The following is a 25,246-nucleotide window of genomic DNA, read 5'->3' on the forward strand; positions in this document are numbered from 1 at the left end:
CGACCTTGTTTTTTTTGTCTTTCTTTTTCCTTCTTCCTCTTCCTCTGGTCCGAATGAAATTCCAAGGGGAGGCCGGTGATTTGAGATGGCGAGAGGGAAAAAAATGAGAAACAAGACGAACACAAAGTGCCGTCGACGAATGTGTGCAAGGCAGGAGAGACATTGGAAAAAGCAAAGAGGGCCAAATCGCGTACGCACCTTTTCGCGAAGCCTCACTCGGCCCGCTTCCTTGCCTGGACGTCCGTACTTCGGGACAGGATCAGGCCGTCGGGACGTGGCTAAGAACGTGGATCTGGGCGTGGACCAGCCCTCGACTCGCCCGCCCTTCCTTGCCTGCGCTACCCGTTGAAGGCGTTGTTGGTTTCTGCGCGTCTGTCTCGCTCGTCTTGTCCTGTGCGTAAATGTCTTGTCTTGCAATGTCTCGTCTTGCCGATAATGCTAATTTGTGCCGGATCGTAATCGTAATGTGCTGACAAGCTGTGCAGCAGATCCGACCCCAGCCGCCGACCGATGGACGGGGTTTTGACCGATTTAATCAATCAAAGTTGATGAACATGCCGGTTCATTGTTGTTATTGTTGTTGGTATGTTGCAGCACCCGCCGCAGTTGTTGCTCCAGTTGATTTCGACTTCCGGGTATGGAGTAAGGGCACAGCGTCCGTTGCGATCCGATGTAAAGGAAATGGTAGGGAAAGAAGGGAACGGAAGGGAAGAGGGCTCGGGAACGAAGCGTAAAAGTGACATTGCAGGGGGGTGTTGGTGGTTGTTCGATCAGGTAAGGCAGGCCAACCAGGATAGGAACATTGTATCCATAAGGAGTCACCTCATGAAGCGAACCGCGAAAAAGGGAGGGATTCCGAAGGGGGAAGAGGGGGGGGGGGGATTGGAATACGGATACGGTACCTTTGGTAGCTGTTGAGAATTCATACGACGGTCGTCCCCCGCGGCCACGAGGGGTGTCGTGCCGTAGTAGAGGGGCGGTGATCTGGTGCTGATGCTGGCGCTGGTACTGGTGCTGGCGCTGGAACAGCGCTCTCGTCGCCCCAGTTCCTCGATCCTCTGTTTCGACACCGCAACTGTCAGCACACAATGTTCCCATAACAAACATCCTGGTTCCATTTCCAACCCAACCATCCCACCAACACAGGCCGCCCAACCGCCCAACCCTGTTCCTCCACCCGTAGCTTTGAAAACGTAACCAGACTGGCTCGCTTCGGCTGATTGACATTCCCAGATATTCGGTCCTGGCATGCTTCGCTGCAATGCCCGCAGACTGTTCTGACTCTTCGCTCGGCTTCAAATATCGACTCGAACGAACTCTTCCCAAGACTCCACGCGGGGTTATGGGGCTTCATCACTCACCGGTTGACTCTCCAAGAGTGCCCCTGTCATGCCAAGGGGTTGCGTGCAGCTCTTTATCCTGCTTGACCTAACCAATTCGATTATGCCGTCAGCATCGGACCCAATTTGCGTCTCTGTCAGAAACAAACGTGGCCGTTTCTTTTTGACCCATGAACGCATCCCAGACTGCTCCAGCATGATCGATCAATCGTGTTAGAGACACCGCCGTTGATCCACGGATAGGGCAAAAACAGCATCACGCCGTTAGAGCTGTGCCGTAGCCATTGACAAATCCTCTCCGCGGATTCCAAGACCATGCAACACACATAAAGCTGCTGTCTTTCCGCCGATCTGGTTGCGCATTCCTAGTTGGAAATGGTCTGGCTGGGTCGTCCTCCTCCGCACTAGGTAATCACCGGAGAACGCGGTCTCACTTACTCGCAGGAAGAAGAGCACGGCAGATTGCTATATCTGACATGAAGTTAGTCTTTATTTTTATTTCCTTAGCAACGGATTGTGCAGCTGCCTCATCAACAATGGCCAGCAAGCAAGCGATTGTTCCCGTTCGCAATAGAGACGAATCGGATTCTGACGCGGGGAAACCGGCAACATGGGTCCTAGCCAACGGACCCTGGTGCAAATCGCGCTGGGTGGCCACCCTCAACGTATCAAGGGGAGCATCCCGCAAAATAGACGTGGTGTAGTCTACGAGGAGGGGGGAAGAGTTGCGGTTTTCACTTACTGAATGAGGATTCTCTCGCTTGCCAACTTTTCGGGTTGATCAGATAGCAGACTCGTGTTGACTAAAGTCTTGTCTGTCCCGAGTATCGGATAGGCTTTCGATGTGAACTGTTGTAGGTCGTTGTGCGAGGAGTACGCAGTAACTCGACAAGTCGATACCGGTAGCTTCTATTCGTTGTGAATGGTGATATCGAAGTAGTCTCTGTTCTAGAGATGTAGTTGACTAAGTCGAAGAGTCTACGAGAGGCCCGAAAAAGTGCAGGATCTTGGAAGCAAGGTATCTATATACCCTGCCAGAGGAACCCCAGATGTGGCTGGCTCAAGATCGCACAGAGAAGCAGAGATGGGTTGGAGGCTCAAACTGCGACTAAATGCTGGACGCAGTTGCACAGGCCAAGAAGCAACAGACAGCTGAATTTCGCAAGCAGACGTCCTGCCGATGTCCTAGAGGCCCAAGGTGCAAGGAATACAATATACAATATCGGGGAGAGGTAGGGCGGGGGCCTCCGCGCGCGAGCAGCAAATGGGTTGTGCAGTCTCTGAGACAACGGTAAAAAGAGACATTCAGTCGTGCGGCACTGCGGAGAGCTCCCAGAACCCCCGGTCGACTTCTGGAAAAGACGTGCTTTGCCTGCCTTCGGTGCTTCCTTTGCTAGAATACGATGACAGGCGCGTAAACCGAATGCGCAAGGTAGGAAAACAACTTCCCATCGCCAAGCCGTCAAGCAAAGGTACCGGGAACCGGCTAGGGCCTCAGTCGAGGTATTTTGGCCAGGGGGGTGGGAGTCTGTACAACTCGACTTTGCTGCCGGCCAAGCTCATCAATGGCCCAGGTCCATGGGGCTATTCAGGCAAGCAAGTCTTTGTGGCCGTGTCTGAGGGTGCAATCACGATGGGATGATACTATCCCACTCATCAATCCGCGGGCTGACAAGCGTCCAAGCCTGATGACTAGAGACTCTTAGCCCAAGCAACGTTTCCATCGCCAAAGTCTGTACATGATACAGCAGATGGATTCAGGCTTAGATCAAGGCAACTTCTTCTAACCAAGGAGCGGAGGATCTACTGACCTGCATCGGCGTGTAGCCGGGTCAGTCGAGGTCCCTCGGCTGGTGAGCGGAAGACGACGCCTTCCAAGCCTCGCTGAGCTTTCCTTCCATGCATCAATTCTGCACCTACCCGTTCATCAAGGGCCTGGATGAAACGCCACAAACAACCCCTTCAGATAGGGAAAGGATTTGCCCTTGGCAACGAGGTGGGCTATCAACGGCAGCTTGCAGTCGTCGTGAAAGTAGACCTTGGGCGTTTAGCGGACAATCCCGGCCATTGAGATTCAAGTGTCGGCATGACGTCCAGATTCGACCGACACCCTGCGTTTAGTGTCGTTGGATTGGTTGAAAGAAGTTGATGGTAGCGAATTCGTTTTGGGGAGCTCTGACCTCGTGTCATCGGAACAATTGTATGCAGCCAGAGAACTTCAAGTCTGGGCTGGCGGGGATGGCGGAGGCAGCCTCACGTATTCTACAGCCACACCAAAGATACGTTTGGCAACAATCGTGGTCTTGTTGAAGATCCACCACGTAGCTTTCGGCCCTAAATCCGCCCATGCGACCCATCATCCTTTGGTGGCTTGTCTATGCGCACAACGCTCGAGCTGCCCCAGAATCGGCCCTGATGAACCACGGTTAGACTCGACCTGTAGAGACGTGTCTCGGCCGGCAGAGACAGGCTCGCCACATGACACGTGCGATGAGAATAGGGTTTCGCCTTAACCTGGTTGACAGGTTGCCATCGGACCATTTCTCTCCACGACACTGTGTTCCTAGGCTGTCTGGGCTTACTTTGACTAGCGGCTTGAGTGACCGTACGGATACTGAACGCCTCTCCGAGGCTGGCAAGACCGAACTAAATCATCCGTGGAGTCGAAGCATGACAATGCAGGATTAGAACAAACTTGAGCCGTGCCTCTTCGCGGGGATCCAATGGGATGTCGCAATACCCGAGAATGGTAAAAAAGGCAGGCAAAGCTAATTCCAAACAGATCCAAGAATGGTGCAGACCGGCCAATCTCTTTCCTGAGGTCATCAATCCTAGTGTCGGGAAGATAGGCTCTGCACCTCGTGTTCACAAGTGCAGACTCAATATAGGCCAGTGCGTTAGCTGATCAAGTCGTTTGTGCAGGTTCCCGTTGACTAGTCCAGAAAGATCTAGACAATTGTACCTGATGCGCGCGCCACCATACATGAGGCACGGAGCCAACTTCATTGTTTCAGAAGTCTGATTTCCGGATCTTTTTGGGCCACCGGACTGGCCGGTTGACTTATGGCCTGATATCCGTGGGGGAGAAGAATCAGTCCAGCAGGGCAGGGTTTGCACGTTGGACATTTTGCTGCCCACGGCCAGCACTCGTGAGACAAAACTTGACCAGATGAAAGCTGATGTATCGAGGCTAATTGGCAAGCAGCTGGTCGAGGATGGTCCAGTCACGTCGGATCGGGCCGCTCGAATTTGAGTGTGGCCGTTTCTTTGGCTCGTTTCAACGCCGCCGCCGCCGCCGCCGCCGCCGCCGCCGCCGCCGCTGCTACTGCTGTTACTAGTACCGACGGGACGGCAGAGGTGTGAGGGGCGCTGACGATTGCTCTGTCGTGTCCGGCAGCATGCCATCGACATGCAAATCATAATGCGCCGCCCGATTCAAATGTAGCTTAATCGTCCAGCACCATGTGCTAGATTCTTCGTCGTCGCCTGCGAGATGGAAGTGTAAAAGGCACCATTTCCCCATGTTTCTTCCTTTGCCTGCTTCCAGAGATCAGATCTTGTGTGATGTGACGTATCACGGGCACCAGGGTCCTCTCAGTGGTGGGCGGACACTGGCTAAGTGGCAGAAGATTTGACGGCGGGCTTGCTTCGGTCAAGAAGCTGTTGTTATTGTTGCTGATGGTCTGGCGTGCAGAAAGCGAGTCGCTGTTGCATGAGGCCACAACAGGGGGGGGTTCAATGAGGGTGGTGACACAAGAATTTGCCGTGCAATCTGGAGAATTGCGGGAATAGAAGATGTTGCTAGCATGGGGCTAGGCGGGTGCAAGACTTTGCTTCGAGGTCGATATCTAGATCTCGTTGGTGTGCGTCTGTGGGTTGATGTGATGCGCCATTAAGGTATCCAGGCTATGTCGCAACTTTGTCAAGCGTTGAAGTTGGGTGGGATCAGGCCTCGTATCTAGAGGCCACAACAGCCGCACAAGTTGAACATTTGGGGGTTGGTACGGATACAGGGGTGGCGAGCGATCCATGGCCTGGGAGGCGAGTGGAATGAGCTGAGGGCGACATAATTATTGCATTGTCGTCGATCCGTAGGCTCCTTGCTTTCTGCTTCACGATCCGGCCCAGCTAGGTACGGAAACGTATGCACTACGCAGGTGTGGGCGTTATGAATGCTCTTCTCGTTCAAAGTGGGCGACGTTGACTTGCTCCTAGGTGTCCTAGGTGCATTGTTGGAGGTCGTGAGCGCCAAAGAGCGAACAATGAGATGCTGTTCAGTGGTCAGCAAGGAGCCATGCATCTTAAGCCCTCGAGAAAAGGAGGAAACAAACATGTACATGCGGTGTGGTGTGGCTGGCGGGCGTAGTCGATGAACAGCCCGTTGGCCAAGGTGGTCAAAAGAGCCTGCACTGTCTTGGATTGGTGACGAAGGTGAGAAGATGGCGGGGATGGGATGGAGTTGACAGTAATGGGAAGCCTTCGCACTGTACGGTGTAGAAGTGGAGTCCCAGGTGAATGTATCGAGGGGCAAGTGGATCTTCCTATTGGCCAGCGGGAGAGTGCCTCATTTACACGGCCCAACCTGCATAGCATCGAATCTTCATCTTCACAACTGCAATGGATGACACGGCACAGTGCTGAGGTGGTAGCTCCATTGTCTTCGGCTTCTTCTCTCCTCTCCTCTTTAATCCCCGGTACGCCGAGTCGCCGACCAACATTGAATGAGGTGGACCTGACGCAGGCTGCCTGCCGGAACGAGCTGCTTCCCACTGCTCTCACACACTGTGCCTTCCTGTGCCTCCGGCCCTATGAGGTAAAGGCAGGTACTCACACCCACCCCCCTGTACATTTTGGCTCTGCTCCTTTACTTTCAAGTTCACCAAGCTCCGAGACGTCTCCCTCTTCACATCAATCACAGGAAGGCTCGACGAGATATCCTCTTGCCGTGACTACAGCTGGATGTCTTTTTGGGCCTCATCCGATGCCTTGGGTCTCCGCTGGCTCGCTGCATCTCTCGCTGGCACTGTCGCTCCGAGGCCCTCACCGTCTCTTCAAAGGCACATTCAGTCCTCAGCCATACTGCATCGCGCCGCCATCGGGCACCCCTTCGCCCTTCGCCTCGTGTTTTTGTCCTGTTTCTGGCTCTTGCCTTGCTACACCGGTCGCTTCATCTCTCATGCCTCGTTCTGATGCTCGTCCGGAAACATTGTTTTGCTGGACAAACACCCACCCCTTGGAGGCCACAAGAACGCAAACCATGGCAACTATGCTGTTCAGAACCGAGGCCAGGCCCGATACTGTGTCTTTACCAGATTTCAGACAAGTTACTGGCCTCGCTCGCTCTCTTAACACTTTTGTGGCCCAAGCCGGTCATCTACTCCAACAAATAGCTATCACGGCTACATGACTGACTAGCCAGCAGATAACCCAGACTGAAGACCAGTGTTCAATACTCTAGACTACTCCGTACAGAAGCTCCTTATACAGCACATGAGTTGGGAGTCCGGGTCATGACCAAGACCACTGAGCATGAGTCTTGACCGGACCGTGTCCCGAACCCGCTCCATGTACTACTTTGTACCTCTAGGGTCTTTCTGGTACCATACGACGGCTTGCCACATGTTTTCTCTTTCGGTGTCATTGTTGCCAAGTTATCTTGGGATGAGCCATGCCTCCGGATCACAATCTATCGCTGACTATTCGGGTCAGGCGTCCGACTGCTGGTATCAACCCTACTTCTTCCCGGCCTAACATCCCAGGAATGTCTCGCAGCGCGACCTAGCAGGACGACAGGAGAGCCAAACGGATCGTCTCTCTTACATATCCGGTCATCAACCCCCTGCAAAGCAATCAAGCATACACAGGCCACTTCGACAATGTAACAGCCGCTGCAGCGACTGTGAGGGACCGGGTCTTTTCTATCGGACACTCGGTAACAAAGAAGCAAGTATGCAGAGAGAGCTATCAAAAGGTTGTGGCTCTACTCCCCGGTCCTACAGAACTCTCCCGCCATATGTGGCGTCCGCGCCGCAGACTCGACAGGGAGTGCATTTCCAATAAGGCTTCTATCAGCAGGCTTTCTTGCCTAAACATTTACGAGGCCTGTGCAGTGGCGGGAGAAGACAAGGCGGAACAAAATCTGAAGGGGGTGAGTAGTTGACAGCGGCCTACTACTTCTCGTCTCATTCGACGCGGGTATCTAGGGCCTTGACTTGGCTTATAATGAACCACCCCCGTCTCTGTACGGCTTGCGGCAGAAGGACCCGGTATGCTGGTTGCCTTTGCGAAATTGTCAAAAAGGCGGTCAAGGGAGAATCTTACAGCTTTTGTTCTACGAAGAGCCATCTCTCGTCAGCTTCAATCCCTCGATTCTCGCTCCCGACACTTACCCCCCGATGCTCTCTCGGTCTTTGCGGAATTTGTCTCTCGCGCAAGGTCAACCCGGCAAGCCCAAGCTCCTGAGTAAAGGAGCGGGTTGGCCGAGTAGCAGTGAGAGTACCGGCCTAGATTTCTTTGCGCCATTCCAGCAGCAGGAAAGTCACTTTGGCTTGAATATCAGGCATCGTGACTACCGAGCACACCATGCCCCCTGTCTTTGCAGGACTGTACCCCTTGGGGCGGCAACATTCATTTCAGGTGACACAAAGAGGGCTTTAGCCGAGAGGACTTCCACATCATGAACATTTGTCAGGCAGGAAGAGGAAAGGGACTGGGCTGTCTCAGTGAGGACATCCGGCATAACACAATAAGGATCCGATCACTGTCTGTCGGTCTCGAATACCAGGCTCGTTTTGAAGAGCCACAGCGTATCGCTCAAGACACCAGATTCGGTTGAGTCATGGTATAGGCAAATCTTTCGGGACCGATGGCTCACATGTCGCAGATCGGATAGTGGATGCTACGGCCTTGGTTGTTTCGAGGCTACACGGGGCACATGAGCAGTCTTCTTGGAGCCATTGCCTTGGGATCGTCACGACATCCACGGGCTGTGACTGCCCATCTACCGAAAGGCCCCTCCTCGACGGCCTCCCTAAGGGTAGGGTTCTTATCACGTTGCCTTTGATGTCGAATCTGGCCAATGTTGGGACACAGATTTCCGAATTTGTTCGCTTTCTCCTTCCAGATTGGGACTGTCAATCTCGAATTGTCAAACGTACAAGACTCCGTCAGCAAGCCTTTTTGCCACCAAGCGCCATGTTTCGTCTCCATGACTGGGCCCCTGACCATGTTGTGTAAGGCATCTTACTTCCCCGCTGAAGGCCTCCGTCACAACACAATAGGATGATTGGCAAAGGATCAAGAGCGGTCGATCACCCAGGTTGCCCGCCCTGGTCGCCCTCGGACATCCCTGAAAACCGTCCCAGACTGCCCACAAATCTCTGTCCGCGGGCTAGCAGCATGCTCCTGACCCGTCTGTCGTCTTGAGCGTACAAGAGTACCAAAACTTAAAATGTCGCGCCATTTACAAAAAGCCAACGACGAACACCGTGTGCATCCAAGACGCACGTTGTTTCATAGGGCCAGTTTCAGGCCCGCCTGTCAGGAGCCTGCCATGGGCTTTTGTGGATGCAACGTTGGACGGGCTCTTTATGATAGACCCATGGATCCATCGGCTACCGGGCCCTTTTCGACGTCGAGGCAAGCGCTGCCACGCTTTCGACGTGGCTTACCTGCCTGGGGGGTATCATAACAGCTCTGGTTCGTACGCCAACATCTGGGTCCAGAGAAGGCCTAGCCCTCGATGAGGTCAAAATGATGCGATATCTTCAACGGGCTACTGACTCGTGATTACGGTAGCCCAATAGGATGACGTGAGGAAATTCAATCGATAGAGCCAACTGTGCGGCTACCCGATTCTTCAAGGCGCGTAGCAAAGTCCACCTCGCCCGGCTACCACCATCTTCCCAGTATGGGTCCATCGATGATTCGAGACAGTTGTTGACAGCAACAGCTGAAAACACACAAGACAGACAGCCTATTCTGAGCCCGGGTAGGCTCAAGAACGTCACACAAACACTATCTGGCCACGAGGACGGATTTGGCGAGTATGATGAGTTGTGATATGGCGGCTTCTTGCATCGAAACCGCCATAATAAGCCAGTCCCAGATGAGAGGATGGGATGAGGTTCAATGGAGGCATCGCCATTCCTCGGTGCCGGTGGCGTCCATGACATGCATTGCTCATCAGTCACGCCCCGCATTGAAATGCCCGCTCCATGGCCAGTTGTTGATGAACTCTTCTCCTAATCGACCAGCACGCCTCCGACAGCGTCCCTGAGGTTGACCTTGGTGTACTATGGGTCCCATATTGGTGCCTAGGCCGTTCATCTGAGTGAAAGTTGCGCCGCCTGTACTGTCCATGACGCCAAAGATCACCGCGTACATAGCAAACACGATGCGCCAGGCTTGCTTGCCGTATTATGCGGATGGTCAAGCAGGGCATGCCTCATCTTGGATAGATTCGGGGCATGGCACGCCCTGAAAGGTGCCCTCATCTTGGAGTCCCCCCTGCTGAAACATTACGCCGAAAAAGGGGTGGCACAAAGATGGCGGATGTAGTCTTAAACTCTATGATGTTGTTAGGTCTAGCGGCAGTCGAGTTTGCAAGGCGAGGACCTTTCTCACATTTTCGTAAAAGTGATGGAACAGAGACAATGGAAGTTGATTGGGAGACGAGTAACCCCCAGAAGGCCTGTCAGTCGGGCCGTAGAGGTTGTTGCTGTGAAGGGGGCCCGAGTCAATTCCATTCCATGTCCGAAGTGGGTCAAGCCACAAGGTCGTCAATGTCAATGGTTCAGGACCTGCCGAACCGGTCGACCGGCAGAACGGGTCCTGCCCGTGTCCGGGCCGGGGCACCTTCTTCGCGCATCCGAACGCTCAGACCATGCGTTTGCCCCAAGGTGGAAAGGACCTGCCGCCCGACTCATTCAGTGATTGAGCACTGAGCAAGGGCACTGGGGAGTCTGGAAGTCCGTGTAAAACCGGGACTCAGTCTGGACTCTACGGAGTACCTGAGTGGAGGGGAAGCAGCGTATTAGCGCTTGTGGGCGGATCTAATTGACAACTGGCGGAAGCTGACAAACAATAAAACGAGGCGCATGAGGGGTGCTTATCCCATTGCAGCATGACGTTTGTAACGTTTCCCCCCCTTCCAAGCCACGCTACGGCCCTTATTCGATCCTAAAGCTAATTAGGGCATCAATCAATCCTTTGGTGAGCAACAACTGCCCGGGGAAAGCGAGGCAATGACTGTGCTGTTCTCATCTCGCCCTGCAGATTGAGCTGACTGACTGACTGACGGAGCTGCCTGTGACTCACAGCAAGAAAAAGAGAAAAAAGAGTAACTGGCGACTCATCTGGTTGTTGCTGACGCTTACCCCAAGGCGGATGCAAAAGGCGGCAACAACATTCCAGAGTACAGGGAGTACATAGCGACAAAGCCTCGCCGCCTGGAAGCTTGTTTGCTCTGCTCTGCAACAACGACGAGAACCTACCTTGGCTTCTCCACCCCCCGCCTCATCCCCTTCGGAAGCCTACTCTCACAGCTTCCCCCTTCCGTACCTCCATCTCTCGCCCGGGCATGACTAAGAAAAGGCATCAGGCGTTATACTCGAAGCCGCAGTCGACTGCCCCGTCTTCATTGGGTGCCTCAGCTTCAGCCTCCTCTTCTGCCCGTAAGTCCAGCTCCAACCCCACGCCCATCGCACACCCCCGGGCCGTGGTCCCCCTCTCTCCTCTCTCTATCCCATCCTTGCCTCTCCTCTCACCCAGGTCCTCTACGTGACGTCGCTTCGGCCACTGACAACGATGCAACACAGAGAACCAACGTAGGGGCGTCAACGAACTTTTGGCTGATCTTCGTCGATCATCCTCCCGTGCAACCCCGACAGCATCAGCAGCAGCATCGGCAGCGACCACGCCCACCGTCCCGCCCGCTCTCCGACAGATCCTCCAGATCCCAGAGACGCCTCCGCCAGCACCCAGGCGTGTCCCAAGATTCGACGCTACAGGCAGACGAGTACCACCCGGCCCGCCACCTCCACGCAGCTGGTTATCACGATCCGGCCATGTCCAGCGCGCACACGCGAACGCCGCCCACCGCGGCGCCCAGGCCATGGAGCGCCTGCCTGGCACGTACGAGCCGGGCAAGGGCAGCCTGATGGATCTCGTCCTTCGAAGGATGGCCCTGAACTGGGAGCTTCATAAAGATTACGATCAGTACTACTTGCACACGCTGCCCAGCCGCGTCAGGGCCTCGTTGGCAAAGTATGTTGGCGTATGGTACGAGGGCGGCGCATCCGCTGCAGACCTGCACAACATTCTGATTCCTCCTGCGGCGGCGCACGAGGGCCAGCAGCCACTTGACGTCGACGGCCTTGTGTCCCTGAACAACGACGTCTACTCCCTCGACCTGACTGGCTCGGTGGGCCACTCCATGACCGTCAGGGAGTTGGCCGACGTCCTGTTCCCGCAGCAGCTGGCGAGCGCCGCCGAGGCCGTGCAGGATTCCTGGGACACAGCAGAGGCGCCCTCGCTCCCGCCGAAGCTTCTCCCCAACATCACGCACCTCTGCCTCACTGTCGCCTCTAGCGCGCAGCAAGGCGGCGGGACGCCCGGCGTCTCATGGAAGCAGCTCCTCTCGCTCGCGGCGAAGCTGCCCACGCTCACGCACCTGAGCCTAGCGTACTGGCCCGAGCCGTCGCTGACGCCCAACGCAAAGTTCTCCAAGATTGTGTCGTCTGATGGCCGCGCCGAGACTTACTCAGGCACGGGAGCGTACGCGCACACTCTGGACGATGACTGGTCCGAGGCCGTCATTCTGCTGAGGAAGCTGAGCAAGTGCCTTTACGGGCTGGAGTACCTCGACCTCACGGGCTGCGGCGCGTGGTTCAAGGCGCTCATGGCCAACGTTGACGGTGACAAGGTCGACTGGACCGGGCCATGGGGTAAGGTCACAAAGTTGAAATTAAGATATGGGTATGAGTTCAGCGTAGATACGCCGATTGCGGACCATGAGAGGTTCCGTGAGGCGGCGCAAATGGCAAAGGCTATTGAGAAGTACATTGTAGCGCAAAGAGCTGGAAAGGGGAGATTCATCAACGTGGACAGTGATCCGATAGAGGATGTGCAAATGCCGTTGATGCCATTTATATTTTGAAGATGAGACATCAAGTTACAAATGATTCCCAACAAAGTCCTCAACATTCGGTGCTTTTAGTTCAGTGCAATTGCCACATCATGTCCCAAAGACTTTCACGCATCCTGTCCGCCAGCCTGCCGGCTCGCATCCCAAAGTTCTCTGAACCTGCCCTGCCTCTGGTCCAACAGCTCCCGAGGATTCCCGACCTCGACGACGCGGCCTTTATCGAGGACCACGACGCGATCAAAGTCGATGACCGTGTCCAACCTATGAGCGATGGCGATGATTGTGTGGTGCTTGAATTCCTCGCGGATGAGATCCTTGACCATTCGCTCCGTGTGAGCGTCAACACTATGTGGATTGTCAGTCAACGGCTTTCAGGAGCAATGAGGGGGGGCGGAAGAGTGGGGGCATAGAAGAGAGGGAGGACATAGAAGAGAGGGGAGATGAGCCTTACCTGCTCGTCGCCTCGTCAAGGAGGAGAACTCGTCCGACATCTTTCCTGAGAATCGCCCTCGCGAGGAAGAAAAGCTGTCTTTGTCCGTGACTCAGCGCTTCCTCCGCGAACTGAGCTTCCAGTCCGCCGTTGTCGCGGATGGTATCCCACAGCCCGACGCGGGTCAAGACGGAAACAAGGACAGTATTGTTAGCATCGGCATCAGCTTCCGCATCAGACACCAAGCCCAGCGGATCGAGATTCTGGCGGACCGTCCCGGGCAACACGAACTGGTCCTGTGTTATCGCGACGAGGGCCGATCGTAACGGCAGGAGCGGGAGAGCGTCGATGGGAATACCGTCGATGGAGATTGTGCCCGAGGAGAGGGGTAGGAGGCGCAGGAGGGCGAGGAGGAGGGAGGATTTGCCGCTTCCTGTGCGGCCTACGATGCCTGTTTTGGAGGCGGGGGGGAGGGAGAGGGTTATGCCGTCTAGAGCTTTCGCGGTGGCCGCAGGATGGCTCTCGGTGTCGGTGTCTGGATGAGTCTGATCGTACGAAGCTACGACGTCGTGTAGCTCGATGGCACCGCGGGAGGGCCAGCCCTGGACGATCGCAGTCTCTGGAGCCTTCTGCGTTTGCCCGCCGGCAGCAGACTGAATCATCAGGGCCTCCCTCTTGAGAGCATCCGCCTCAACCTCATCAGGCGTTTCCTCAGCAAAGTTCTTGATGCGCGCCACCGCGCCGATGGAGGTCTCGAGCGAGGTCCAGAATTGGATGAGCATCTTGAGCGTCTCGGTGAAGGAGATGAGCTGGACGAGGGAGACGCCGGTGAGGGCGACGGAGACCGTGTCGCGAAGGCGGACGGCGAGGCCGACGACGAGGAGGGCGAGCGCCGTGGTGGTGAGGTCGAGGACGAGGGTGAGCCATTGCTGGGTGAGGAGGAGGATGTAAAAGGGGCGTTGGGAGCGGTCTATGAGGGCGTGGGCGTGGGTTATGGAGGGGGTTGTGAGGGCTTGGGCGCGGAGGGTTGGGAGGCCTGAGAGGGTTTCGAGGAAGTGGGTGCTTGAGAGTTGGTTAGGTTACGCGAGCTTGGAAGATGACATCAAGGGGTTTAGGGAGGATAGGGTCTTACTAGACGGGAGCCTTCTCTTCGAGGTCTAGGAGGCGGAGTTGGCGGGAGGTGCGGAGGTAGGCGCGTTGGATGTAGTAGAAGACTAGGATCAGGACGGGGAAGCTAATGGCGATGTACCAGGAGGCTGAGGCTATGAGGAAGGCTTTGCCGATGCAGGTGAAGAAGCCTGTCGGTGACGTTTGGGTTAGATGTTGCCGCTATGGTTTGAGACTGGAGTGGCTTACTTGCGAGAGATATGACCAGAGCTAGAGGAAGGCTTCTGTCTATTAGACCGACGTCTTGTGAAAACCTAGGCTGTGGTTAGAGTGACACTGCAACATGAATGCGCAAACGCAAGCTTACCGGGTGGTGATGGATCCAGTATCTGTTTTCGTGAACAGAGATAGGGGCGCGCTGGACCAGTCATTAAGATTCACAGCCTGTCGCTGTAGGATTATGGCTGGTACTCACTGCATGACGGCTTTGAGGAGACGCTGGTGTAGACTGATGCCCGATTTTGAAGCCACTGGAACAAGAACAAACCTGAGAGATTGAGGTTGTTAACTTGTGATAAGTTAAATCCAAGGAGCAAGAGCTTTAGACTTACCAGATGAGGACGGCAAAGCACAAGACGCCGCTAACCTGGAAAGCGGCATATACTCCGAGGTAGTAGGCATCATGGCTCGCGAGACTCTCCGCCTGGGAGTCTGTCCAGAACTTCAACCACACGGCTGGTCTCACTTGTTAGCGATGCTTCTCTCGAGGGCCCCCGGCAAGAGTGTTGGTGAGACTTACTCGGAAAAGTCGAGAAGAACGCCCATGTCACCTCCAAGACCATCAAGACGGCCACGAGGGAGGCGCCGACGCTACCAAAGTAGTAGCCGTAGACGCTCCAGTCGCCCAGCTGCCGTCTTTTGTCGTCTTGCTGTTTTACTGTCTTGGCCCTCTTCTCTATAGGGTCGTCACTTGTGGTCCTGCCCGCAGGCTCTTCTGGCTGGGGGCTGCTCTCGTCCTGTTTCTCAGCGTTGGAGGAGATGAGACTCGAGACGTAGCCCTTGGCATGTAGACAATCTCCAAAGCTTCCTTTCTCTGCTATTTTGCCGCTCTCGAGGGCGATGATCATGTCTGACTGAGAAAGAAAGCTCACTGTATCTGCTTGTCAGCGATATGTATCATGAAGGATGATGAGTGTTGAGAGGTTGATACCTGACTGAGTCGCGAGAATGATTGTAGTCCCCCAGGTCCGAAAGATGCCAGTCTTGGCACCAAAGACGCGCTGGAACACTGTCCTAGCTGTATGGTTATCTAAGCCGCTAAAGATGTCGTCAAACAGAGCAATCTGAGGGCGGGAATAGATGGCTCTGGCAAGTGCCTAAACCTCGTTAGTCGAAGAGGACAAATTCAGCCCATGGAACTACATACGACACGCTGCTTCTGGCCGCCACTAAGAGCAATGCCCTTGCTTCCGATCAATGATTCATCTCCATCTGGCAGCTGAGCGAGTTCCTTCTCAAGATCGCATGCATTGAGAACTTGTTGATAGAGTTTCTGGTCAAAGTCGGAGAAGCAGATGATGTTCTTTCGGACAGTCTCGTTCTAAATATCTGTTGGTGATGCTCACACTTCCTCGGTTGTGAATGTACTCACAATGAGCCAGGGACTCTGCTCACACCAAGAGACGCGATCGCTGGATAGGGCAACCGTCCCGGTGACGTGTGGGAGCTCACCAAGGAGACCTTTCAGAAGCGTACTCTTCCCGGATGCAACTGGCCCCACGAGCATGACGAGCTGGCCTCGAGAGATGCTGAAGTCCATTAAATCAACTGCGGGAACTGCCTCGGGCTTCCATGCCAGCGTCGCTTTCACGCGAATAGCGATAGGGCCACTGAACTTCGTATCTGGTGAAATCTGCCCCTTGCTGCTCTCCAGATTCTGGAGTTGCACATCTTGAGAGTGGGAGCCCGTCCGTTCAGATGAGCTAGCAGGTGAGCCTGATGGGAGATCTCGATACTCTGCTCGCGGCGGCTCAGACAAGTACTTTTCGATGCGGTTGAAGCATCCCAAAGCTGCGCTCATGTCAAGAACGACCTCGAACATCCAAAAGAGCGGCTGGGCCAGCAGGATGATCAACGACAGGGCGGCGAAGAGCTTCGTGGCGTCGAGTACTTGACCGTTCTTGGATGCAATTGTCGTGTACATGGCAAAGGCCACGACGGGGGCGATCATAAGGGGTACCTGGGCGACGGCGGAAGTGACGGCGCCGATCACGCGAAAGGGAGTCGCCGCCCTCATCTCGACGAGCCGGAGGTCGGCCAGAGTCCGGGAGAGTTTCTGAGTTAGGCCCGACATTTTGATGCTCTTGATGTGGCCTATCATGGCCGAGGTGATGCCTTTGAAGGGGTCAGCGAAGTATGCGTCAGGGGAGAGGATGATACAGACCAATGCGTTTCTGAACCTTTTCAACCCAGAAGATCTGGCACTTCTGAGCAGAGGGAGCAAGGAATACGGTGGCGCCCAGCGCGAATACCGACACAATGATCGGACCACTGGCTGCGTAGCCGAGGTGAGTGCTGAGAATCCATGTGGCGAGGGCGATTTGAATGGTGTTGGCCCAGAACTCGTGAACTTCGCGCCAAGCACGAATGATGGCGTCAACCTGAGGGATGATGGTCAGTTTCAGTGTCGAAGATGGGAGGTGAAAATTTGCAACGACTTACATCAGTCGACATGAGAGTCACAGCTGCAGAGTCGTCTCCCGGGGCGACACGTAGCTCCGTCGTCTTGGTGTAGATGGCAGCGACCAAGAAGCCTCGGAGCATAGTCAGACACCGGAAAGCGGCGTGCCAGTAGAAGCTCGACGAGATGGAAATGCCCAGGTAGACAAAGCCATAGGCACCAATGAGGCCGTAGCCATAGTTGACCGTCTCGGAAGGGTTCTGCAGGAACTCAAGGAACCGGTTCAAGATCAGGGGCTGACAAATGGTGAAGCCGAGCAGGAAGAGCCTGGGAAGGACAACTGCCAGCAATTGCCATTTCAGCGTGACGATGCACGTCCTGATGAGACGGTACCTTGACGATCGTGACGCTTCACTAGACGGGTCGCCCGTCGAGAAGGACGGGGACTTGTTCCAGTGCAGCCAGAACCTCTCATTCAGCACAGCAGCCGACATGCACCCGTCTAGGACGAATAGGTCCAAAGACTTCAGGAGACGACGGAATCCCGTCAGCAGCAGCGGCGTAAGCCACCAAAAGAGACCGCGGCTGTAGATGCCGCTGGTCTCCTCGGGGCTGTACGACCGACCGCCACCGCCAGCCGTCGACGACGACGACGAGACGAGATAGCGCGTCTTCTCCTGGGCTTCGAGGATCACGATGGCCGTCTTGCACGCGAAAGACGCGGCGAAGACGGCACTGATGGCGACGCTTAGGTGCGACAGCCACATGGTGCGGAGGATAGCTCCGTCCAGCACCAGGGACACGAGGATATATGTATTCAGGATGGACGAAGGCTTAAGGCTCTTCGCGTGTTCTATGTACGAGAGTCCGGCAAACATGACGGTGGCCGCAAAGGACGCGCACGAGGCGGCGACGGAGACTGCGCGCAGACGGTTGCCGACGACGTCGCCGCGGCGGTGCGCTGACCACAAACCTAGGAGAACCAGTTGCAGGATGGCGAGGAGGGCGATGGCGGCCTGTTTTGTTAGACGGAGGGTGGTGCCGTTGACGGCGTAGGGGAGTTTGCCTAGGTAGCGGAACCGTAGGGGCGCAATGAGGATGAGGAGCGAGGCGGGGAGGATGGTGAAGAGGCACTGTTCCAAGGTCAGGGTGAAATCGAAACCGTCGCGACAATGCTGGACGATTGGTCCGAAGGCATCGTCGGCGGTAAGAGAACAGCCGTCAGAGGTTGAATTGGCCATGGTGAGTGCAGTATTCAATGATGGTAGGAACGAACACAAAATGGGTTTGGAGGAGCAACGAAATAAACAAGAAAAGGACTGAGGGGGGGGATCAGTCATTTTAAAGGACGGAAGATTAAGCTGCACGTTGCGGCACAGTCGGCCCAAAGAGTCTTCCCCTGAGACAAGTCTGTTTGAGCAAGGTAGATAAGCAGAATGACTAAGTCAACTAGCGTTCGTTGCGGGATTCGTATCAGGAGAGTAGATCATGATAAAACTAGCAGCACTCAAGAGTTGGGCAGAAGAATGAAGCTATTCGCAATGGCACAACACCGCATGTTGCAGCCATGTCGGACTGTGATCTTCTGCTTTGGATAACGATGCCGAGAATGGACATCTCTTGCACCTGGGCGCTGGGGCGAATCCACCGAGTGACGATCTACCTTAGCCTGGAACGAGTGCTTCCAGAGAGTCAAGGATCAAATCAGAGTTTAGCGCTGGCCAAGATGGGGGACTCGCGGTCTTCTGGGGCTACCGTTACGTTTAACTGCACCGGGAGACAAAGAAGCCTCCACAGGCGGTAAACAACCTCAGGAGCAGGACCCTTCAGAGTCTCGACTGGCTATGGACGCTCCAAAACTTGCTGTGGCATCCCTGTTCGTCTCCTGTTTTTGTTCTTCTCATCCAAACAGGTTTCCCGGGTGTCATCCGATGGACGGCTGGCGACAAGACCCTCGTCTAGCCGTATAAAGACGTAGATACGTACCTGGGTAATAGTGTGGGTCCAAGTGCAGCCCCCAATTGGGAAAGAAATGATGTGGCTCAGTAGAAAGACCGATGACGTAAACTTGGATATTGTCGTACACATCCACAACCCGAACGACAAGTCACCAACCACACACCCTTTCTTCCATGACTAAAATTCTTGGCCACGTCAGGCTCGACCTAGACTTGCTGTGTTGTTCAACGCCTCAGCAAAGCAAGATGATGTCTCCCTCCCTGTCTGTGGACTTTGTGGATTCTTGCACTTGTTTGTGGCACCCACGTTGTTCTAAGGCGCCCAACATTCCAACTACCGCCCTCGCTCTCCATCCCCCCGTAGCCTAATCCATTCTAATCATGGCTTTGCCCCTAGTCCAGTGTCCAGGCGAGTGACGCTGATGGGGCCGCCGGCCTTGTTCCTGTCCCTCGTCTCCATCACAGCATTCTTTCACGTCCACTCAGGGTCCCCTCGGTTGCATCATTGCCGGTCCAGGGTCTTGGATGGCTGGTTCGATGTGATTCACCCGTTGCTCCTTAGGCTACTTGCTCTCCGTCAATAAGGCCTGGACCCCTTTGCTGCCTTTAAAATCTTTCAGTCTCGGGTCTTTTGATTCTGAACATCACGTTTCCAAGTGACAGGCAGTACCTACCCAAAAGTCTCTCGACAAATCTCAGGTCCGCGGTCACGAAATCCGCTGTGTACCCAAACAATCAACCTACAACCCCGTCTTCAGCCAACATTTTTGCATTTGTCCAACGCGAGCGAGATCAGCCATTGCCGACAACATGCATTTCACCGTGATAGTACCGTTGGTACTGTCCATCGTGGCATTCGTCCTCTCCTTCCTCGCCCTCTTCGCCGGGCACAAGGAGGGCTTCATGGAGGACTACGACGTCGTCCGCCTCAACACCTCGACCCTGGGCCACAACCTCATCCCCACTGCAACCTCGGAGGCCGACCCTGCTTCAACCACCGGCAGCTTGCTCGACAAGTTCATCGACGGCGTAGGCGACAAGGTGTCCGGCATCCTCAACGACATTGGCAACGATGTTGCTGACCGCCTCGCCGACGAGTTGGGAATCTCCGAGTGGTACTCCCTGCATCTGATGGACGTGTGCCACGGCCAATTCTCACCCAACGTGACGGCGCCCAACGTCTGGCTGAACGTCACGAACTGCACCCAGCCGTCTCCTGGTCGTAAGTAAACCCCACTAGTACCTTAGTACCCTATCATCTCAACGTTGAACGCTAACATGGAGAACTAGCAAACGTTAATCTCACCAAGATGCTGGACCAAGAACTTGAAATTGGCCCTCTCAGCCTGAGCCTGTCCGACCTCAACTGGCCCGACACCATCGAGGACGCCATGGACAAGGTCAACAAGGCCCTCCTCGCCATTTTTGTCCTCTACGTCATGGGTATCGGCTTCTCGGGCCTCGCCATCCTCGGCTCGCTGGCTGCCTTCTTCCTCGGCTTCAAGAAGCGCACGACGCTCACCAACTTTGCTTTTACCTTTTTGGCGGCTCTCGTGCTTTTCGCTGGCAGTTTGGTCACGACGATTGGCGCGAAAGAGGGCGCGAAGCAGATCACGGACATTGGCGAGGAAGTCGGCATCTCGGCCAAGGTGGGGCAGAAGTTTATGATCATCTCCTGGGTGGCTTTCGCCGTCATGTTTGCGGCGTCCGTTTACTGGGTCACGCAATTCTGCGCCGAGAGGCGGTCGCGCAGAACGCCGCGCGGTTATACCGAGAAGCGCCATAAGAAGGGCAGCTTCTAGAATCGAAGCATTCTCTCCGGTTTGACTCGTCAGAGTCGTCAAACCACGGGTGCGCCTTTCACTTCTCTCAGATTGAGAAACCGCAGTACGAGAGCGTTGCATTTGAAACAATACCTTTGTCGTGTTTGCCCCGATAGCTGGCATATCATGGCTATTCCCGACATCACGATCCTTTTTTTTTTTTTTTTTTTACCTTGTTAGAGATACCATTGTTGCGATTAAATCCAAGAGTACACCATTTTATAGCATTATTTCTAGAACCACATCAATAAAGATGCTATCACTCAAGTAAAACCTAGCAATTACTGTGAACACCCCTGGTCCATCATGGGTGAGACCGCAGTTGTGATTATAATGTCCTCTGAGTAAATAAATATGATTCGTTTCCAGCTTCAAAACGAGCTCATGAAGATACCAGGATTATCAAGCTTTGTTCAGAGCCTCCAATACCCGACTCTGCCTTCGGAGGAGACCCACCCCCGGCTCCGGCGTCACGCACCCCGGAATGTGGGGTACGAAATTCCTCCCCAAACAGGCAACAACCACCATGTCTCGACCTTGGCCAAACGAACCCAACCTTGAACGTACCTTACACTTTAGGCGCTCCATACTTCGACTACATCTCACCTCAAGGACACTCCAACTCTCACGCTTCACCGCCCGTTGCACCGTTGCTCCAAACGCTCCTTGCGGCTTGTGACTTTCATAAACTCATTGCTCTCTCTCTCCCCTTTTAGACCTCCAAGCCCAGTGCGCCGCCGCCGTCCTCCTCCCCCTGTCAGTAGAAACTTGGTCTCAAGATGCCCTCCCTCCCGTTCTCGGACCGCATCTCCTCCGCGGCGAACATGCAAGGCCGCAACGACAACGGCGAAGAGGAGTCCCTCCTCGGACGAGGCCAGCAAAAGGTGCGGCGTTTCTGGGATGGCTTCATCGACTTTGCTCTGCAGGGCAATATTCTTGAGATTGCCTTTGGTTTGATGTAAGCGTCCTTCCCCTATTCACTATACACAACATGCCTACCAAACGCGAGCATGAAGCGACGAACAAGGGGCTGTACTCTCTCATATCGACAACGCGCTTTTGCAGCAACGTTTTCTCGAGAGTGTAGCCCAGCTTGATGTTTGAATTTTGGGGGGTTCTATTCTACTGACACCGTTTGACAGCATCGCGGCCGCCTTCACGACCCTCGTCAACAACTTTGTGCAAAACATCATCATGCCGCCCATCTCCGTCATCTTCCCACTTAACCGCAACATGGAAGAAAAGTTCGCCGTCTTGAAGGGCGGCCCGAACTACACCCACGACAACAAGTACACGACCCTCGAGCGCGCCAAGGATGATGGTGCCGTCGTCTTAGCTTACGGGTAAGTTTAATATTCCACGCACTTGCTTCTACTTGACCATCACCATGTAAAGACTCCATATGGTATCGGATTCGGTCCTTGTTTGGAAACATTCATTTTTCGTGACTCCAAGGGCAAACACATCCAATGAAACTTCGCTCGACACGTCTCTAACAAAACCTCCCACACAGCTCGTTCCTCAACCAACTCGTCTCCTTCCTCTGCGTCGGCATCTCGCTCTACGGACTGGCCCACGTCTTCCAGTTCTTCTCCCGAGAGCCGATTATTAAGCATACCGTTAAGTGCAAGTACTGCCGCAAGCGGATCAGCAATAAGGTGCGTCCAGTCAGGCCCTACCACCAAGCTCTCAGATGAGAGTAGAACCCCGTTGAAGCTGACCTAACCTCTCGAGCGTAGGCGCAACGTTGCGTCAACTGCACTAGCTGGCAGGACGGGCGTGAGGATAGGGCTCATCAGTAATAAGTTTCTTCTCTTGTTCTTCCCGTGTTGGTGGAATTGGTTCGAGCACGTTTCTTTTTCTCGGACTGGTTTTAAGCATGTCAGGGGGTGGGGGTTACGGGGCAACATCATGAAGTCAGGTGTCGGGGGTCCATGAGCATTGTTTCGGCATAGCAGGGTTGGAGTTGAGAAGCATTCGGTGTCGTTTCGTGTCGGAGTCGTGGTTCCTCATAATAATTCAGAGCATCATCATTTGACTCAGGCCCACGTGTTCTTGAATGTAATGACCCAACTCTATTATACCATACATCGCATCCGCGTTGATCCAGCCGTTCGCAGTCCTAGAAGAATTGGTTTTCTCACCTGTTTATCATGCCCGCTAAACTAAAAACTCACCATTGCTCCTCGGGAAAAGACTTCCTGCCATCTTAACCCCCTGGCACCCCACTCCCTCTATGCACCAGGCATCGTTTCCTCAGGCGTACCCCCGTTCCGTCTAAAATACTCCTTTTGCGCGCGCGGCGACATTACATAGCGCCAATATCCCACCGCCACAAGACCGATGAAGAGTATGACGCCCACGCAAGAAAACGCGATAGTGCTCTTTGTTTCGACGTTCATGATTTGCTCTGAGTTCTAGGAAGGGAGGGGGGGAAGAAGTCTGGGACGAGAAGATGAATGCCCCCTTGTCTTGCGAGGTAGGGGCTGGATACCTGTCAGTAAGTGAGCCTGGGAGGGCGGATAGTTTGTTGAGTGAGAGGACTGATGTGTATGGACACTGGGCGAGTGAAGAAATGCTTGAGCTGGGGTTGAGGGAAATAAGTTGTATTTGTGTTTAGATTTGTATCTATATAATTAACCGCTTCCCATATAGATTTGATTGTTACGATTCATCGCTCACCTATATGAAAGCCGACGTACTCGTTCAACAAACAATGCCTTGGTTGTTATCAGCCAGACAACCTACAAAAAAGAACTGTCTTTGACTCACACAAAGTCAATGAAGTGAAGGGGAACACCGCCGCAGCAGCCAACAAAAGGTAATCCTTAAAGATGAATGAGAGACAAGCATGTTAATACAGTCGGAATGGTCACTATGCGTCAAGATAGTCGCGAATCATTCGCGAGGTTGCCTATTGTTGTTTCCCGAAATACACCGCTCATCGATGCCTTCCTCAACTGAAACTACTACATCTTCAAAGACCTGGCTCTGTCACCGACATACTTAAAACATCATGAACCCAGCCGCAGCGACAGCACCGACGAGCACACCATCCCGGCCGACTCGGGGTGCAGCGGCGTTGGGCGTGGACGTCGAGGAGGCCTGCGCAGTCGTCGCCGTTGCAGCAGCGGAGCCGGACCCAGATCCGGATCTGGACCCGCTCTGCGCCAATGCCGTGGAGGTCGCCGTGGAGGTCGCCGTAGCCGTCGCAGCCGCAGTCGTAGTGGCGCCGGCCTGAGCTTGCTGCAACTTCTCGAGGCCCGCGGTAACGGTGAGAGGAACATAGAGGCTTGTGCCCAGAGGCGACACACTTGTATCGGTCTGCGTGACGGTGCTTCCGCTCTTTGTGGCGACCACGTGGTAGTACAAGGCACCATCTGAGACGGTACCAATGTACTCGATTGATCTATGTAAACAAAGTTTCAGCAACCATGGTCTAAAAGATTACCCCGCTGGTGTTGGCTGCGCATGGCAGAGAGACGATGAGCAAGTATGCGTGAGATGTCTTACACTTTGCTGGCAGTACGTTCAATGTGAAGCTCCACGGTCGACGGCCCTCCGATGAGGGTCATGGCCAGGCCGGAGGGGTCTTGGCGACATTGGTAATTCGTGCTGTCCGTTTGGCAGCTCACGACGTACGTCGTCGCGGTAGGATTAGCGTCCTTGATGGACGCGTCGTAGGGGTTGTCACCGAAATAGGGGTTCAGGACGCTAATCACGGACGTGGTCTGCGCCGCGGCGGTGCCCAAGAGGGCGAGCAAGATCGTCGTGTAGTGCTTCATCTTGAGATCAGTATGCGACAAGGAGGGCAAAAAATGATGCTTTCGTAAGTATCGCGGCGAGACAATGTTTTTCTTGGCTGGCCTTCATGGTCAATTTTCCCGGCAGAGGTGTGCCGCAAGCTCACAGGAGGAACTGGGCCCGGGAGTTCATGGCCATTTCTGGTCAAGCGCTCGTGTCATTGTGTGTTGGTAGCGAGAAAAAGGAATAAGCCAAAGTTCCAACCCGTCAGTCCAGGCTGTCGTTGGCAAGCAATGTTCCAATTGGATCCCGCCTAGATAACGTTGGCCGTCATTCCGATGAAGAAATTCAGAAGGTTTGCATGGAGTTGGGGCCAAATCGGTTTCTTGCGAATGACGGTGGCTCACTGGCTCACATGGAGTAATTTTACAACCAGTGTGGATTTCTGACGCATCGGTTCGTGACTTCTGTGCTCCTCTCCAGTCATCTGGCAATGGTTTGTGCAGCTTGCAACCCGGCAATAGGTCATTTCGTGCACAGCTGCCTCTAGCATCGCATGGAGATACTCGTTCTTGTGGCGAAGTGCAGCATGTATTCTGCATCGAATCGGACGCCATGCTGCCAGCTGATATGTAGATTAGTTCGAGCTGAGTTTATTTGAACGTTTTTCGGTCTGTGACTTGCCGACACTTGAAGCCTTATTGATGTGACTGTGTGCTGAACAAACGACCAAGGAACGTCCACTTGGGTGGCTTCAACTCGCTGGGTTCTAAATTGAGGTGGAAGCAGACACATTTGCCCAGTCAAAGGGCCGACAAGCAGGTGTTCGGCAACACAGAGAGTCGTCCTGGCCCTGTGGCCCATCATGAGTGATACACTCCGAACGACAGACCAGGGGGCGAAGACGACAGGATTGTATTGCCTCCAGGTACAGCGGGCTAGCAATTGAAGCGTGTTTGCTTATCTTGGATAAGCAGCGAGCCTTTGACGGGAGCAAGCCGAGATTCGCCGAGCCGTT

General features: G+C 54.4%; 6 protein-coding genes across 6 annotated transcripts; 4 read left to right on the plus strand and 2 right to left on the minus strand.

Moving 5' to 3' along the window:
* The first annotated feature begins 9,675 nt into the window (after window positions 1-9,675).
* On the plus strand, window positions 9,676-10,603 carry BDP81DRAFT_46058 (uncharacterized protein). Its single transcript, XM_060593672.1, has one exon. It carries the CDS (start codon window positions 9,809-9,811, stop codon window positions 10,283-10,285), a length of 477 nt encoding a protein of 158 aa, XP_060443757.1. The 5' UTR covers window positions 9,676-9,808; the 3' UTR covers window positions 10,286-10,603.
* BDP81DRAFT_46051 (tafazzin) lies at window positions 10,514-12,546 on the plus strand. The gene is made up of 3 exons (XM_060593664.1): window positions 10,514-10,553; window positions 10,644-11,014; window positions 11,159-12,546. The coding sequence occupies exons 2-3, from the start codon at window positions 10,921-10,923 to the stop codon at window positions 12,496-12,498; spliced, it is 1,434 nt and encodes a 477-aa protein (XP_060443758.1). The 5' UTR covers window positions 10,514-10,553; window positions 10,644-10,920; the 3' UTR covers window positions 12,499-12,546.
* Window positions 12,547-12,593: 47 nt separating this feature from the next.
* On the minus strand, window positions 12,594-17,944 carry BDP81DRAFT_462204 (P-loop containing nucleoside triphosphate hydrolase protein; the record flags this gene model as incomplete). The annotated part of the gene is made up of 13 exons (XM_060593868.1): window positions 12,594-12,831; window positions 12,938-13,978; window positions 14,049-14,214; window positions 14,273-14,337; window positions 14,391-14,441; window positions 14,499-14,570; window positions 14,635-14,758; window positions 14,823-15,173; window positions 15,234-15,399; window positions 15,450-15,623; window positions 15,675-16,417; window positions 16,467-16,683; window positions 16,745-17,944. 13 exons carry the CDS (start codon window positions 17,942-17,944, stop codon window positions 12,594-12,596), a joined length of 4,608 nt encoding a protein of 1,535 aa, XP_060443759.1.
* Window positions 17,945-19,471: 1,527 nt separating this feature from the next.
* On the plus strand, window positions 19,472-20,463 carry BDP81DRAFT_323213 (SUR7 protein; the record flags this gene model as incomplete). Its single annotated transcript, XM_060584778.1, has 2 exons — window positions 19,472-19,883; window positions 19,952-20,463. The coding sequence occupies 2 exons, from the start codon at window positions 19,472-19,474 to the stop codon at window positions 20,461-20,463; spliced, it is 924 nt and encodes a 307-aa protein (XP_060443760.1).
* Window positions 20,464-21,034: 571 nt separating this feature from the next.
* BDP81DRAFT_430925 (large conductance mechanosensitive channel protein) lies at window positions 21,035-22,555 on the plus strand. The gene is made up of 4 exons (XM_060590650.1): window positions 21,035-21,442; window positions 21,627-21,827; window positions 21,998-22,142; window positions 22,224-22,555. Exons 1-4 carry the CDS (start codon window positions 21,264-21,266, stop codon window positions 22,284-22,286), a joined length of 588 nt encoding a protein of 195 aa, XP_060443761.1. The 5' UTR covers window positions 21,035-21,263; the 3' UTR covers window positions 22,287-22,555.
* A 935-nt stretch (window positions 22,556-23,490) lies between these two features.
* On the minus strand, window positions 23,491-24,269 carry BDP81DRAFT_462207 (uncharacterized protein; the record flags this gene model as incomplete). Its single annotated transcript, XM_060593869.1, has 2 exons — window positions 23,491-23,893; window positions 23,998-24,269. The coding sequence occupies 2 exons, from the start codon at window positions 24,267-24,269 to the stop codon at window positions 23,491-23,493; spliced, it is 675 nt and encodes a 224-aa protein (XP_060443762.1).
* Window positions 24,270-25,246: the final 977 nt, after the last annotated feature.

The sequence above is a fragment of the Colletotrichum phormii genome, assembly GCF_030913505.1.
Source record: "Colletotrichum phormii strain CBS 102054 chromosome Unknown BDP81scaffold_13, whole genome shotgun sequence".
Taxonomy (NCBI): Eukaryota; Fungi; Ascomycota; class Sordariomycetes; order Glomerellales; family Glomerellaceae; genus Colletotrichum; species Colletotrichum phormii.

Bases quoted from the DNA above. Each gene is read 5' to 3' on its own strand.
- BDP81DRAFT_46051 (XM_060593664.1), top strand. From the start codon at position 10,921: ATGACTAAGAAAAGGCATCAGGCGTTATACTCGAAGCCGCAGTCGACT. The intron at 11,015-11,158 runs GTAAGTCCAGCT...GATGCAACACAG, and splicing joins TTCAGCCTCCTCTTCTGCCC to AGAACCAACGTAGGGGCGTC.
- BDP81DRAFT_46058 (XM_060593672.1), top strand. From the start codon at position 9,809: ATGGCACGCCCTGAAAGGTGCCCTCATCTTGGAGTCCCCCCTGCTGAA.
- BDP81DRAFT_430925 (XM_060590650.1), top strand. From the start codon at position 21,264: ATGCCCTCCCTCCCGTTCTCGGACCGCATCTCCTCCGCGGCGAACATG. The intron at 21,828-21,997 runs GTAAGTTTAATA...CCTCCCACACAG, and splicing joins GCCGTCGTCTTAGCTTACGG to CTCGTTCCTCAACCAACTCG. The intron at 22,143-22,223 runs GTGCGTCCAGTC...TCTCGAGCGTAG, and splicing joins GCAAGCGGATCAGCAATAAG to GCGCAACGTTGCGTCAACTG.